At 30.8% G+C, this 17665-nt stretch overlaps 1 protein-coding gene across 2 annotated transcripts in view; it reads right to left on the minus strand.

The window, feature by feature from the left end:
- Window positions 1-242: 242 nt before the first annotated feature.
- Window positions 243-17665, minus strand: part of LOC130442920 (KH domain-containing, RNA-binding, signal transduction-associated protein 3-like) — a 748831-nt gene continuing 731408 nt past the window's right edge. The window contains exons 7-8 of one of the 2 annotated variants that reach the window (XM_056777327.1): window positions 9232-9523; window positions 243-2767 (exon numbers count right to left, since the gene is read on the minus strand). In XM_056777327.1, the coding sequence (XP_056633305.1) occupies window positions 2698-2767; window positions 9232-9523 (362 nt within the window). In that variant the 3' untranslated portion in view covers window positions 243-2697. The remainder of the gene's footprint in view (window positions 2768-9231; window positions 9524-17665) is intronic. The other variant, XM_056777328.1, reaches the window with a different exon arrangement.

Raw genomic sequence — 17665 nt, forward strand, 5'->3', positions numbered from 1 at the left:
GCCATTTTCTTTCACACTCACCAGTTATAGCAATGTGAGAAGTTTGTAGGTGGAGGTTGTGATAATTGATTATTTTGGTATGAAGTTATTAGCCATATTGCGTGAGGGGCAAATAAATATAACTTTATATCTTTACGAAAAAACTGGTCATCATTGAAGGAAAATGCTTTCGTTATGTTCAGTGGTAGTATGTTATAGGAGAGCGGAAAAGCATCAAGTGTATTTTTTTTAATTTTTGCTGTAATAAAAGATTCCGGTGAAAAATGTATTTCAAAGGTACTTTCTGACTCATCCCTAGTAATTTCCTCAAGTTAACACTGCTTAATGTTACGTTAGTCGACGAGGAGCCTGATCATAGGACTTTGAGATGTATTTTTTTGATATATTATATTCTGACTAGACTTCTTGGAAGCTATATTGAAGAATAAACCACAATAAAAGCAAAAGATTTCATAATTGCACACCGAACTACACGTTTTTATTTGTAAACTCACCATAGTGTGGCCCCTGTAATAAGTTGTGACCTTAATTGATCAATAAAAATAATTCGACTATTGTATTTACTACGAGAAGCAAATAATACATTAACGAACATGAGAAGAAAAAATTTGGAGAGACAAATATACTACATAATAGAATATTAAGATTGAAGCTTTGATGGATTAATTGAAGTAATAATAATAAGAAAAATATAAAGGCTTAAATAGTTGCAAATAAAGAAGCAAATTAACAAATAGAAATTGGAATAGAACTCGAGGTATTTGATAATGTGATTGGATCGGAATGACATCTTCTGGTGAATATAGTTTAGTTTGATTAGTTGTAGATAATTGGATTGAAGTATTAAAAATTGAATCTCCATCCTCATTCAACACATTAAGCGCCTTGACGTTGCCTTTTGAAATTGGAACTTGCGTGGACCGTTGAACCATGGTTATCATGTGTATCATGGTCCAGAGGAATTACCAATTTTTATTTGGACTGCAAAATTTATTTTTACATAAATATGAAATTCCTGGGACAAAATAAAATGTATGTTGTATAATAAGTGTTTATTTTTTCATTTTGTGAATACAAATAAAGCTGAAAACTAAGTGTATTTTAAGCTGAAACAGTCCAGACACATTGGTGGTTCTCCTACATACCCAACACAAAACGTGAATTTTTTTGTTTGATTCTGATCTGCCTTCCTCCTATTTCTATTGCAGTTGTAAGTAGTAATACAAAAGCTAGTACCACTTTAATCATTTACGTAAAAGTTTGCCGTAGGCACCTGTGTTATCAGGAATATTATCAATTACTTTACCTTTATTATAATCTAAAATCATTTTTGGTTCTAGCTTTGTTCTTCTTCTATATCTACTACTAGTTGCTCTGTTAAATATATCGTGGACTAAAGTCACGACGGGACCAACACTCCAGTGATGGCATTTGAATCGTACCATGACCACCGCTGTCCATTAACCCGTCATAAAATATATTCGTATATTTTCGGTAATTCTTAGAATTTTGAAAAATCTTTGAAATTTCATATACACGTCATTAATGAACTCAGCCCGTTATTGAAATTTTATAACTTGGGCATGGCGGTTAAGGTTTTAAAAAATATTAATATGAATATCTAAAATTTTAAAATTACAATTAAATTTGAAATAGAAAAATATTCAAATATTTATTTGCAAAATCTTTCTTGAATGTGAAGAACTTAATTTTGCATTAGCTTCGTACTTTCACCATGGATAGGTTGATTGTTGTAGTCATTAATAATGTGTGAGATCAATTATGCAATGACTTACGAGAGCTTCTATGATTTTCTAGAAGAACTAGTATTATAAAGGACGAATTTAACTCAGTTCATTAAAGCTTACAACAAAATTTGAAGCTATTGTAATATAACTACATAAGCGAATATATTAAAAGATTGAACATGATTTGCAAAGTGCATTATGGTTAAATTCATGAGAATGCCATATTATTTCCTAATATTTTGCGTATATAGCCATTTTTTAACGATTGAGGATGATACATTATTTAAGATATTTCAAACGCCAGGAATTGTATGCAACTTCAATATTTCTATATTTTTGAGAATAATATTAAATCAATAGAGTAAACGGAATCCACTTAATGAATAATAATGTTAATATTATTGTACATTGAGAATAAAATTATAGTAATCATTAATTTTTATGCCTATCACAAATTACTAATTGTATTAATAATCCTGAAATTATTACATTTATTTATTGCCGCTGTTGCGCTGTTTATAGCTGGATAGCTGTTGATTATTTTTTTCTACACATAGATAAACAAACCATCTCCATATCAGTAATAAATTCAACATCAGTAAATACCTCTACTTTTTTTCTGTCCTAAAACGAATAGAGTATAAATTTACAAATCATTTGTAGCATATTCTGGTTCAGGTGATACTTCTTAGTGATTAAATCGAAAATATTGTAATTTCAGGAGTTTATATAATACTCTACCAATCCTCTTCATCAATGTTTTATCCGATATTTATTACTAAAACTTTTTCATTAAATAAGAGAAAACATGAATTGGACATATTATTTCTAATTTTACTTGTAGTTAACACGAAAATAAACCCAGTTCATAATCATGATCCACTTGAGCCACTGCATTACAATGCTACAGAATGTTCTAAGGATTAGCAGTACAAAGAGAAAGTTGATCTTAAATTAGGTTCAGATTAACTGCGCTCATGTAATCCTCCCTTAGAAGTGGAACAAGGGTTGGTGCACGTCTGTAAAGAAGAAAAATATATTTTAGATACCGAGAATGAAAATAAATATTGAGAAGAATAGGGTAGAAGTTAGAATTAGAATATAATTATTTTTTCAGATATATGATTATAAGAATTCGTTACAAATCTCTGACTTGGAAGTGATGCGTTTTGTATACTATGGGTAGAATTGTTGGTAGCTCTAGACATTGTCTTGTTAATACAACTATCGTGTAGCACTACACATTATCTCCATTATAGTGGAAATTTTCTGCTAATTACTGTACATGTAAGTCAAACAACTTATGGTAGATTTAGAAATATATTCGGTTTTTCGTAGTATCATTCCAGGTATTTCTGCGCAAGTATCCCTATATTCTGTATCAATAAGTTCCAAACATCACGTTTATAGTCAGTTATTTTTAATTCTAATACAACTCTATAGATAAAAGCCAAAGGTACGAATGTATCTAATCATTCAGTCCTTATTTACGGAATTGGAATTGAAAATTAAATATACTTACAATATTCATCAACTGTTCTGACCATATGTAGGGGAAATATATTTTTTCAAAATCTACACTTCTGTATTTGAATAATATCTGTTTCCAAGTATAATGCAAAGAGTTGAGAAAGATGTTTTTTAAGAAAAGAATTATATTATTCATAAAACACAGAGAAATCCTCAAAAGTAGTATGCAGCTCAGCATTCAATCAATGAAATTCAAAAAATTCATTGTACGAATATGTAAGTAGTAGACTGTTTTTTCAGAATTTTACTTCGAAATGAATTATAAATAAAATATGAGAAGTTGTGAATAAAGCACAGGTTTTTTGATAAAAAATCATTTTATTTACCAAAAGTGTTGATTTAACAACTTCAACCAAGTTCTCTTCGATTTATATATTTTCCAAAATGTAAGATTTGCACAAGTCACCGTACCATTATAGAAATTTTCTGTGAGATATTTCTTCAGAGTTGAAGTTTCCAGGTTTAAAAGGACGAAATAGTCACTAGGTGTTACATCCAGGGATTCTTTTATATAAAAAAGCTGTTTGGGGCTAAATCCAGGGAATCTATATAACGAAGCCATTCGTACCTAATTCAGAATATTATACTTGAGAGTGTATGTAATAGATCTTTGGTGACTAGACGTTTCCCAGGGTCACATCAAGAAAAATAGATACACTAGATTCTTTGGCTCGCATTATTTATGACCCAATTAATTATTTATACATACCTACATCCTTCCCAAAGGACTTTTTAGCCAAATGCGCATTTTTCTTAGATCCTCATTATCTCCTTGAATACTTGTCATTCTTTATTTCTACACTTCTGAAGGTAGTGGGTTATAACACGGATATCACAGAAGACGATTGCTAAGATTACGAAAAGGCACAAATCTCATCAGTAATGCGGTTGAAAATTTCTCAATTAATTAATTTCCTTACGATGAATAAATAGTTATTCCAAATCTTGAAGTATATATTAAAAAGAGTACATTTTGGTGTTTGCTACATTGTCACAATTAATGTTGATAAACTAGTTGAAAAAGCCTCCGTTCCAATTGTTTGAATCTCTTCTGAAAATCTAAATCTTCAATCCTTCTATTCACATATCTATCTACTTCGTGGTTACCAAAACAGTATTATTTATTCTTCTAAGTATATTTTAATAAAATTTTTAACAAATTTTCATTTTATTCTTCTACTTCTTATAATGTCACTGTGTGCATCTCAAGTTTTTGTTATCTCTATGTACCTCGAAAGTTAATATTTTGGCATGTCGTTTAGAGATTTTATTTCCTAGTTAGGAATCAGTTATAAAAATGCTAGTGACTTAAAGAGAAAACATTACAATGAAGGGAGATGTTACTCGTAGCAGGAGGGAAGTTGCTGTAGTCTTTAATAACAGAAGGTAATCCTGCTTAATGATGAAACATTTTCTACAAAAATATGTTTAGTATAAGGTTACTTCTGCTCCTAATGAATTATTATTATATCATTATATCATGTCAAACTGTAGATACTGTTTCATACAAAAACCTTTATTTATATATAAATTGTGGGATGCCATTCATAATATTCATCTTAATGTGTGACAGGATATCTATGTATTTGTAATATTTGGTTATAGTTGTGATAAATCTCCTACAACACAACATACTTCAAATAATGTAATTTAAAACATTTAAGTTAAAAAGTTACCTCTAACCGAATTCCAATTATAAAAATAATTATATTCACAGAGTATTTGAGACGATCAAGCTCAGAATTCTGTTCAAGGAATAATTCTCTTTACTACTTAGAAATAAAATTCTTGTTTCAACCTCCATAATGACTGTGCATTTTTACCAGTTGCACCGAGCGTAAACCCATTATTTTTATAGTAGTTGCAAATTACTTTGTTTCCTCATGTGTATGAATCACTAAATAATAAGTAGATTTATTATTTGGTCTGTGGTAGACAGACCAACTAAATACATTGTCTAGTTTTGTAGATGGCATGTGTGTATTATTTATCTTTGTATAACACTCGGGATATATATGTTACTAGACTGACGGTTACATTTTAAAGCGATCAATATTTTAAAGGGGAAATAGAAAAATTTTTATAGCAAAAAACAAGCCGAAAATAAGAAAATCAAAATGTTGATGGAACTGAATATGGATAGGTTCGTAAATATTTAAAAAATACGAGAAAATTGTTTTCGTAAAACCAATTATTCTGTCTTTTGTAAATACAGTACAAATTTCCACATTGTGCATAAAGATTCCTTAAGCGGTGCCTAGACTACACTGTCTGACGCACGTCTCGATAACTAAGTTATGGTCTTCAGAGATTGTAGAGTTCAGTCCCCGAAGACGATAATTGAATACTCTCTTATGACAAGGATAGATGATTCACTTATTTTAAAAATAAGGCTGCTAGAAATTTTTAGGTACCAGGAAAGGTACTTTTGGACCTTCTCTTTATTAGTTGAAGCTGCTGAAGAAAAGTTGAACACACAGCAGATTGATCTCTGGTGTGTTGTGGTGCATTGACGTTTCATCTAAGATCAGGAAATGGGGGAAAGAAAGTTCAGGTTTATTTTGAGCTGCTAAAGAATACGTTGACCACAAACTTAGACCTATATTTAATATGAAACTATGCCGGGCCATATTATAATTGTTAAAAAAGGATCTCAAAACATGAGTATGAGGTCTGTTGGAAAAGGAGAAACGATCTATGTGTTATAGTTTGTTGTAACGTATTGGCTTAAAAACAATTTGTTCCGGAAAACCAACAGGGATATGCTTCACATTACAGTAAAATACTAGAATACTATGTTGAGCACAAAATCACAGTTTTTTGTCATATGACACAATTTTTGCAAAATCTAGATGGATGTTCTTATCTGATAGTAATTTTTACATCAAAACTAATACAGGACAAAAGTAAGTAATGCAACTTCAGCATTTAAGACTACATGATACTTTTTTAGCTGAAAATAGTGAATTGGCAGATAACTGCTAGATATCAAAACTTTATTAGTCAACTATTGAGGATCAAACCTGGGTATTTCAGTAGCCATTCATCACGTTGTCTTCTTGACAGTTTAAACATTCTAGCATCGAAAATACTAAAACTAGATGTCTCTGTTCTAAACATTTCTCCATTCCACTGATAGTTTCGTCAAATGATATTGGTCATTTTTTTTATTTGAAATATGCGTTGATTACGATCTTCTCCCATCCAACGTATATTTCTAGTTATACTCTATATCAACTACTTTATCTATTCATCTCATCATTTAACAAAAACATAGATTTATTAAGAAACCAAGTCCTCTATTAGAATGTTGATTTATATTGGATCATTTCAACATCATCACATATCTGCCTAATTAGGAATTTTTAAAATAAGTAGTAGTACATTCAACTTTTTTATCTTCAGTACCAACAGTTTCCCAATGAGTTATAAGTTTTCTTAATTGTCCGTCTTTTATTCTCCTTACCTCAGTTTGTGTTCCTACTATACTTCCATAATTTGTACAATTTTTTACAAGTTTGTTTACCAAAAGACTCCACTAATTATCCATATAACGAAACAATTGTGCTCCTTCCTGCTGGCATTCCAGATGCTAATATTGAGAGCAAATAGTACAGGGAGACTTTACAAAACAGTTATACAATCACATAATACTAAATGAATTATTTTAATTTTAAATGGTTAGGTAAATTTCTACGATTTATTGTGATACGTGTAAAATTTAATTTTTTCTACGACCGTGCGTTTTAACCCACTTTCCCGCACGCATTTTAGCCTTGAAAGTGTCACTAGTGCGGGAAAGTAAAATTATGCATATTTTGACCTTATTAGATAGTTTTTTACTTCGGTGGTTAAAACTATTCTTACTACAGGTAAATAAATATTCACGAAATAGTCCAACAAATAAAATTTAATCATTAAATAAAATTTTTGTAGCATTTTTAATTTTTTGAAAATATAAAATAATGAAGATATTTTTTATATAACTTTGTACATTCTTTAATGGAGTGTCATAACAACTGAAACCACCCAGGTTTGATAGCAGTTGCTATGACAACCCAGGCGTGTAATTGTTACTAAAACGTCAAAGTTGTTCAAAACGTCTTCTGGGAAGTGACCGAATAAGTACAATCTTCTTCTAAATTAAACCACATTAAACCAAATAACTCCATTGGACCGGCAATTCTTACTAGTCTACAGAATGCAACAAATTGTGTTTTCAATATTAAGATTTATAATACTTAGTAGTTTTTAGTTAAAGTTTTGTATATTATTATGTTTGTTGGAATAAAATAATTTTTGAAAAATGGGTCGTTGTATATACGGTCGTAGAAAAAATAATGTTCCTAACTAATGCGTAAAGTGTCTTTCCGCATTTGACTGCTTGCCCGAACTCCGCTTCGCGTCGTTCGGGACAACTGCAGTCGCGTGCGGGAAAGTATCACTTTCCGCACTTGTTAGGAAAATAACTATTTTTTGTGACAGAAAAAAAGTTTTGACATTTTATCTCTGTTCACAGGTAAAAAAATGTGTGTTGTATGAATGACACGTTCCTTGAACTACTGACATGACAATTCCTGTTGATGTACTTGGTCGCAAATCCGGTGTTATTTCAGACCTACCGTATGTTCTGAACATTTCATTAGCTATCTATGTGTTACCGATTCATCAACCCTTCAGTGACCGTTGATGACTTCCAACCGTGTCATCTAGTCTCCCTCAGAAACAACTTAAAGTGTATCAGACGATCTTCTAAATGAATGACTTGTATATTAGTTAGCATTTTCAAGTTAAAGAAAATTAGACACTGTTTCGAGAGCCTCATAGAACTGGTTTTTACTCACAACCTGACTCATACATTTTCCATTGTAATATACATAAAACAGGCGGCGATTCTTTGCTACTGCTGGACGAAGGGCTATGTATATTCGGTAAAATTCAGCATAAATTTTTCAGTTTACATAATCCTTTGTATCCTCAAGTTTCACAATTAATAACGTTCCCGAATCTTCAACTTCATCTAATGTTATGTTGATCGTAACATACTTTCAATCATTGAAGAATTCGACCACATAGTTGATTGCATTTTTTATGCTAATTTCTAAAAATAAGCCAATAATACCGTCTCCGAGAAAAACCTGCATGTTTTTTATTCTTCCATTTCATGAATCTTGTATACGCGGCTTCGTAAATTTTCCGCGATTTAGCTAGAAACAATTTACATGACGCTACGTTGGATACTTCTACTAATTCCGTTGGTCTCAAAGAAAACTCAGAATCTTACATTTTTTACTTTATAGTATTGAAAATAACCTCTAAACAAACAATAACTTTACAATTTTCTAATCAAATCAAAAAATTACATTGACATCTATTTGATTACTTCAAAAGTTTCCTTAGAAACGCAGGTCTAATTGTTGCTATAAGTACCAATTCAAATTTCACATTGATGATTTTATGACGCAAATAGTGTAATATAATTTTTCAATATGAAATCATCTTTTCCCCGTCAGAGAAAAAAAAATGTTTATTATACAAAAGAAAAATGTACTAGATTTTATCTTTCAGTAAAATACAACTTACAAAGCTAAAATCTAGTACTTTTTTTCTTGTATAATGAATAACTATTTTGATATTTCGATAGTGACAAATTGATTTCAATGAATCGAATTCTACTTTTAGGAAGATAAGGAAATAATTTTTTATAATTCACATTAGTGCAATTAAAACTTACATTTTTATATACTGTTTATCAAATTACCGAATAAAATAGAGAATAATAAGAAGTATCAACGAATAAAATAGAGAATAATAAAAAGTATCATCAAATAAAATAGAGAATAATAAAAAGTTTCTTGAAAAATGGAAATATAAGTTTAATAATCAATCACGTTCTTCTCAATAATTGTTTTTGTCGGTTCAATCAATTTTACGTTTGAAAAACTATACTTACTCGTCAAATACTGAAACTCCTCTTGCAAATGCAGTAGTACCAGTAACTCCAGGCAACTGTTTTGCTTGTGCTGCTCGTGCTCTAGCTAAGAGGCTCATTACTGTTCTTTTAGTAGGAGTCATTGATGTTCGTGGTCCTCCTGCCAAAAGTGGCCTTTTGCGGGTGCCCAAAGCAGCGGCAGCAGCTACTGGACATACGGAAGCACCAGCTGCTTCAGCAGATGTTGGTGACTGTTGTGCTGTACCATTTATGGGAGCTAATATGTCGGTTGAAATAGCTGTAGGGGCAATTCCTGAAAAATGATGTAATATTATATAATATGAATTATGTAGCATTGTTGATAAATTATTTTGATTATAGGTTTCTTCTGATTGGATATAAATTTTTGAGAAAAGTGAGATTAATAATATTTCTTGTATTGAAAAGTTATAGATACTAAAGATATAAACGTATATTTTGACGATAGCCCATTACATGACAGTGAACATGCATGTAGGGAAATGATTAGAAACCGTTCTATTCCAGACAGATCAAACCCAAGTGAGTATGGAGCATCACTAACCAGTCACGTCTCTTGTATAACAAATATTCCAAGAAGATCAAATGCTCAATGGAGCTGAGGGGTGTGAATGGCACTATTGGACTATGCAAGAGAATAATAGAAACTCAGTCATGCAATAAAACCATCACAATTATTACCAGAAGTATCGCATGGAATAATAAAACCGCAATGTTACTGTAAAGCCTAGTAGAAGACAGTAGACTAACCTAAACAAACTAACCTTAAGTAGGCTTACACTGTGTGAGTTATGACATATTTTATATTTTCGTAGAAACACATGCAAACGCCTGTATGATCAGGATGATCAGAGGCAAATTTAGAAACGAAAGGATTATAGACCCAAGAAAATAGAATTGTAGACACTTGTAGCAAAAATACCCTGTCTATTTGACTTTCAGTAGATGCTAACAACAGGAAATTTATTTTGAGAAGAATTGTTTATTATTACTTAGTAGTAATGAGATTTGAAAGGACGACGTTCTCTCAGAAAATATACCATGACATGGTATACTGATTATCCACAAACTACATGATCCAAGAGCAAAATATTCCGACTCCATAGGAACAATCTCAGCACCTTTCAATCGTTCATTGCATGGAGTTCTCGATTCCAGATTGATAAAAAGTATCAAAAAGAATGATCTAATCTGACAGTCAAGCTGCTATACGAGCTATCAATTCACAAATAATAAGTCGTAGTTGATCTTGGAAAATCTAAAGGTAATAAATGAACTAGGCAGGCGCTTTTGTATATTATGTCTACAGTTTAATAAAAAAAGCAGAAATCGAAGAAATATTCACCTACCTACCTATCAACAACCGGTTTCGGTCCAAATGTTCCTCATTCTTAATATTGTAATCGCAAAATAATATAATTGTTATACTGAGGTAAACATATATTATTTTATTTTCTATTTCAGTTAGTCTGATATTCATTCTTGTATGAATAGCAAGAAATAAAATTATTTGGTTTCGTAGCACCATTTATTAAATTATTTACTTCCTATTCTAGTACCATATTTCTATTTCTCGTTTTTTGCATATAAAAACTGATGTTTTTTGGAATAAAGTTTTGAGTGAGTGAAATATGATTAAAAATTTAGCATTATAAATAGAAAACAAACTATGAATATAATAATGAAATAAACAGAAAATCATAAACTCAACAAAAAATCTGTTTTACTTGTATGGAGATTATGAGCGCTGAATGTGGACATAGGAATGTGGATATAGGAAAATCATTATGTATGTTGATTTGCGCTTTACTAATAATTAAGTCAAGCATTTGACTTAGGAAAATCTCATGCTATTCTATGAGCAAATAGAAATAAATACGATACTGCTATTTACCATACAGTTATAATCTAAAGAAACGTATTAACTAATTATGAATTTGAATATACAGTGCTTTTCAGATAAAAGTATCCACCTTTAATAACTTTTGTAATACTGGTATTTAGAAAAAATCCAAAAACACGTCAATTTATGTTGGAAGGGGCAAGAATTATGGCTTATTTGAACTTACTGGAGAAGCCACCCCCTCACCCCTAGCAGCATCCCCTTTATTTTTTTAAATTACTTTTCATATTTTTTATGTAAAATTTGGATACTCCTCTTTGAGCTGATTTCAAAAATGTATAATACTTGTAGGTTAAAGTGGTTAGATTATGAGATAAACAATTTTTCTTTTAAGAGCACTAATTTTACTTATTATTTACTTTCACCTTATTTGCCTGTACTAAAATGGGTTGTACAACAGTTCAAACTCTTAAATCTTTTTAACTGTGCTATTTATTCTACTTAAAAAATCCAAACAATAAAAAACTCTACTTTTTATTAAAGTTTGACATTGTCAACTAGAATTTGTAGTCACTATTGATAGTGTAATTTGATACATTATTTATTTTGTTTCTCTGAAATGGTTTACTCTTTGCAAGAAAGAATTGAAATTGTAGGTTTATACTACCAAAATAATAATTGTGCAAGAGCTGCTGCTAGAATATTTAACGAATTACATGAAGAAGGGAAGACATGCAACTCATAAGTATGTAATTCAACTGATGGAGAAATTTACCAACCAACAACAGGGTCTGTTTGCAATAAAGTGCATAAGCGAGAGGGACTCGTAAATAACGAAGCAATCCAAGTGGCAATTTTAGGGCAAGTCAGCTTAGAGGCTCAACAACCCCAATCGTTGTCAACAATAAGTAGAGCAATCGGTGTTTCATCTTCTACAGTTTTCCGAGTTCTACATAAATTCAAGTACCACCCATACAAAGTTAAGTTGGTGCACGAGTTGAATGAAGATGATTTTGATCGTCGTCTAGAGTTTTGCGAATCAATGACGCAAATTATCAATAACAATCCACAATTGTTAAGCAATATTTGCTTTTCTGATGAATGCTCATGGTCATTAAATGGCTTAGTAAGTAGGCATAATTGTAGATATTGGGCTGAAAGTGATCCACATATTATGCGTGAATTCCATACACAACATCCCCAAAAGTTAAACGTTTGGTGTGGTATCCTAGGTGACCACATTGTCGGACCTTTCTTCATCAACGGAAATTTAAATGGTGAATCATATCTTGAGTTACTCAGGGAAGGGGTTGACCCACGTATTACAACAATAATAGAAAATGATGATAACCTTTCCGAAGATTTACTGGTATTTCAACAAGACGGAGCTCCCCCACACTATGCTATGCCTGTCCGACAATTTTTAAACGAAACATTCCCCGCTCGTTGGATAGGTAGAAGAGGGCAGATGATGGAGTGGCCACCTAGGTCACCGGATTTAACACCCCTAGACTTCTTTTTATGGGGGTATTTAAAAACAAAAGTTTATGCTACCCAACCAGAATCTCTGGATGATTTACGAGAGAGGATAGAAAATGAATGTCGACAATTAAATCCAGCCGTATTAATCAATGTCAGAGAGGCATTTCAAAATAGATTATACCATTGTATGGAAGTGAATGGTACTTATTTTGAACACTTATTGTAACTTCATAATAAATAGCACAGTTAAAAAGATTAAAGAGTGTGAACTGTTGTACAACCCATTTTAGTACAGGCAAATAAGGTGAAAGTAAATAATAAGTAAAATTTGTGCTCTTAAAAGAAAAATTGTTTATCTCATAAACTAACCACTTTAACCTACAAGTATTATACATTTTTGAAATCAGCTCAAAGAGGAGTATCCAAATTTTACATAAAAAATATGAAAAGTAATTTAAAAAAATAAAGGGGATGCTGCTAGGGGTGAGGGGGTGGCTTTTCCAGTAAGTTCAAATAAGCCATAATTCTTGCCCCTTCCAACATAAATTGACGTGTTTTTGGATTTTTTCTAAATACCAGTATTACAAAAGTTATTAAAGGTGGATACTTTTATCTGAAAAGCACTGTATATATGAAACTATACTTTCTTTATAAAATCTATCTGTCAATAACCCAAAGGTTAATAGGTATGAAAGTATTGAATGAATCAGGTGTTCTTTTGTAAAATCGGATCCTTATGTGACATATCGTAAAAAAGTTCATACGTATTGAACGATTTGCTTTAGTTCATTAGACGTCGTAAATCATTTTGTTATCCACCGGCACCGTTGGCTTAGGAATTTAAGCATTAACTTAATCGCTTTTAAAACGAACCTTTTTCGACCTAATGAAGTGAGATATTAATTGAAGTTACTTTCGTTTTATAATCTCGTTAATTTTTGTACGATTTGAACAATTAAAAGTTTATGTCTTGTTACTATGGTCCAGATAAAAAATTTATTTCTTGCTAATAACGCCTGATAATCAAGTATTATCATATTACTGTAAAGAGAATCTGAAACCTTTTTACAATGTAAAGAAATAAGAAAAACATAGTTATTTGAACATAAGCAAATATGCGTGAAGCAATCACAAATCTGGGAAAAGAGAATTGGGAGTTTCTGAGATCTATGACGGAATAAATGAATAATTATTCACTCAATGCCTCCGATTTTCTTAATTAAATAAAAAAGATCCAACTCATTCGGATTATATAGATATTGATAAGAAGAATATCGTGAAATTGGAAACACGATTTGGACAATTTGAAAATCTTTTAAATGAATTCCATAATATTAAAAGACAAATTACAAATAAATTGAAGGATGATAAAATGTCTCATTGCTACTCTGAACGTATGGAATTTGAAAATGAATGTTTCAATTTTTCAAGCCCTTGTGACTCAATTTTGAATGAGTATTTTGAGAAAATTAATAATAGCAAACTAGTTCAAAAAAAGTAGCAGTAGCGCTGTTAATTATAATTCGGCTCGAAGGACCAATTTTTTTATTTGAACATTAATTTTAAATACGAGGTACTTCTATGAGTATATTTTCATCTCTGCTCGATATCAGTTTGAACGTTGATTCGGACAGTGAGTTTTGTAGAATTTATAAATTCAGTTCCGTCACAAAAACTTCCCAGTTCTAGTTTAAGTAGTATTTCGTATATAGAAGAAGAATTTTAGATTTTAGTGATAAAAGAGATGTGTACTAATAAACCCAACACGTAAGCAGTAAAACACTCAGACGTAAAAACTTCAATTTAGCTGGCAGAGTGTCCCAATTAGCATCCAACACAACAGTCTCTTTCTTTGTGTTCTACAAGTACTCGTAGCTATTAGCTTTTATTTTTGTATAGGAAGGATAATAATGACGTGGTTATTGAAATCTCTACATAAGTTGAAAATATATTTTACAATAACATCATGTTTATAACTGGATATTAATGAAGTATATTTCGTTAGAATTCACATTCATTCTAAAATCTACAATATGAGAATGCTGGTACAAATATACTTTCTCTTGCAAAGTGGCTAGTCAGAAAACGGTATAATAATATTGGTTATTATTTGAAGCTCTAGCCAAGTATTCGAGTTTTCGTTAGCAGAAATTTAACATGTCAAAAAAATTGCAAATACTAGTTAGCAAAAAATTTCTGAACCAATCAGCAGTTTATATTATTATGGATGGCTTTAAATTTGTTTATAAATAAACTTCACTCAAATGGTGAGCAAAAATTAAATTTATTGCATCATATTAACCTTATCTAGCCCATACCTATTTGTTATGCAAATGCTCTCAATCTGATTCTCAAATAATATCAAGTAATAATCAAGTTTCTAAAACATCCCAAAATGTATGCAATACAAAGGTAGTACAAACCAACCACCTTGATTGACTATACATACTGCAAATCAGTTTAAAAAATAAATGACAGCAACAATTCATTAAAATTGTACTTAAATACCTCTATTTCGAGAATCTTAGCAACAATCTACTTATTCGATTTCATGAATATTTTTTGGTAATTCAATAAAGTCAGATGATTCTAATATACTTAATAGATTTAATAGTAGATTTTGAGCTAGTATTGAAAAATGTTAAATATCAACTATTATTTCAATTACCATAGATGTATATGGGATGTTCCACTTTTATACCGAAAAAAATCGATATTTTTTCAAAATTCTAGTTTCTCAATTTTTCTCAATTTTCACAAAGGTTTTTTGAACAATACCTATAGTCGTTATAATAATACTAAAATTCAGTTTTCATAGTTTTCGTAAGAAATCATTGTGGCTTAGTATTCGAAATTTATGTGTTTTTTAACATTCCATTCGGTTTATTACGTTTGTCTTCAAATATTTTGAATCTTGTTTTATTCACATATTGTGGCATAGTATTCACTTCTATTTTATCCATTCTAACTCCATCTAACTTCATTCAAAAAAAACTCCAGTTTCGTGGCTAAAAGGTCCCTCTAATCATTCTACGAATAAAGTTTGAAATAAGAGTAGATTCATTAAATTTTTTGTGATATTATTATTGCTATCCACTGGTGAGTTTTTCTCATATTTATTCAACGTTACTTTTTATATATAGTGCTAACAAAATTACAGTTATCTTTAGCAAGCTCCTTTTGTTTTAAGGAAACTTTGTATAAACATTTCCGTGTAAATCAGTATTATCTATTTATTTGGAGAACAGAACAAATAGAATATCAGATTCCTGTTTGGTTATATTTATAAACGAATATAAATTCAGTTTTCTACATGTTGGAACATAAGCTCCTTTTTATTCAAATCTGCTCTACCTACTCGGTCCTTATTTAGTAATTTCCATCTGTGTTCCCGTTTCCTTCCTTATTTTATTTTTTTTCTGCAGCTCTACAGCTACCAGATTGAAGTTAAACGAGCCCAAAGGACTCAACCGGTGCACAACAACAAATTCAATTCCAGCAACTGGGAATTCAGTTGAGGGCTGCAACCATTCCGGCTTTCCATAGATAAGCCTCAGTCTTATCTTATTATATAGAACTCTGCGTTGTTTTAATTTATAACTGCTTTTGTTAGTTGTGCCCTATTTTTTTAATTTAATTCATAAGGTGTTTCCAGTTTTTCCACCTCTTTTATTCAATTTTAACATCATTAGGTAGAAAGCTGATGGTTTCCAATTTAATATTAATTGTTCACCCCATCTAAGTATCAATTCTTTAACTGAGGCCGAATAACACTTCCTGAAGAAGAGTCTTCAGCCAGGGAACTAAGGTTATCGTCTCTTTGTGTCGCCTAACATTAAAAAATGAATTTGAAAGATTCTCATTGATTAAAAATAAGAATAAAATTAACGTTCTTACTAATAAGACAATATTTTTTCGTTGGTTTCAGCTGTATTAGTTTTTAGTTATCTACTGTTTGCGAAACGAAAAATGAACCTAGACGATGGAGAAATTAAGTATCTAGATTTTCGTAAAATGAATGGAAAAACTATAAATGATAGGTACCACATTCCCTCAAGAGTAACCTAATGGACAAATTAGGCTAATGTATTTATTTTTATCAGATTTAGCAAGTGGATTTCATTGAATGAAGATATACCAAAAATAGCTTTTAGAGTTGATAATGGTAATTAACAATACTTACGAATGCCGGGTGGCTTAAGAAATTCATCCGCGGTTTTCCAGAATATTTTGATGAGATTGCAGTGCACAATACCCTTATTTCAATATTATAAAATATTTAAATTTCACAAGGGTAAATAATTTATAACAAAGGCTTCAAACGGTCTCTGGAAAGCAGATTTAAATTATAATTAGACAAATACGAATTTTTCAAAAACAAATCGCTTATTTGGGCCATGCAGTTACATTGTAAGGAATTGACTCCAACGCATGTTGGTGCGAAAAATTATTGCTTTTTGGAAGATGCAAGAGGGATAATACAGTAAATTCATAGCGTTATATGGAACGTTTTTGGCAAGAGTACGTGAAGTTTTTCCTGTCATATTATACCGTTCTACTAAATAAATGCGGAATAGAAGAAAATTTTCATAAGACTGCCGTTGAAAGTGACATTTTTAATTTAAGCTGACATGATTAAGAATTGAATTTTATAACAAAGTATGGGTATAAATATTTTTAACACTAGTTGAAATAAGACTTTCAACACTAATGCTAAAAGTAATAATTTCACAAACAATAAGATTTTTTGGAATTATTTATTAATTCGTTTACAGTGAAATATGTACGAACATGGTTAATTTGGAAAAATTGATTAGAAAACTTTGCATATTCAACATTAACTTGTTTTATTGACTTAGTTTTAAGAACATAACTGACGTTCTCTTATTTGTACTCGTAATTATTGTTATTAACAGTGCAATTATAACAGTTGCTTATGCAGACTTCTCGTGGAGATAACGAATTTCTTTAAGCATCTTGATTCTACTTGTATATAGTGTCTACTTAAGTTGGAACCATATCGAAAACTTTTTTATTAGTGGTTCTATGGAAAAACGTTCTGCATGGTCCAAAAGTTAAAATGCAACCATC

The sequence above is a fragment of the Diorhabda sublineata genome, chromosome 4 (genome assembly GCF_026230105.1).
Source record: "Diorhabda sublineata isolate icDioSubl1.1 chromosome 4, icDioSubl1.1, whole genome shotgun sequence".
NCBI lineage: Eukaryota > Metazoa > Arthropoda > Insecta > Coleoptera > Chrysomelidae > Diorhabda > Diorhabda sublineata.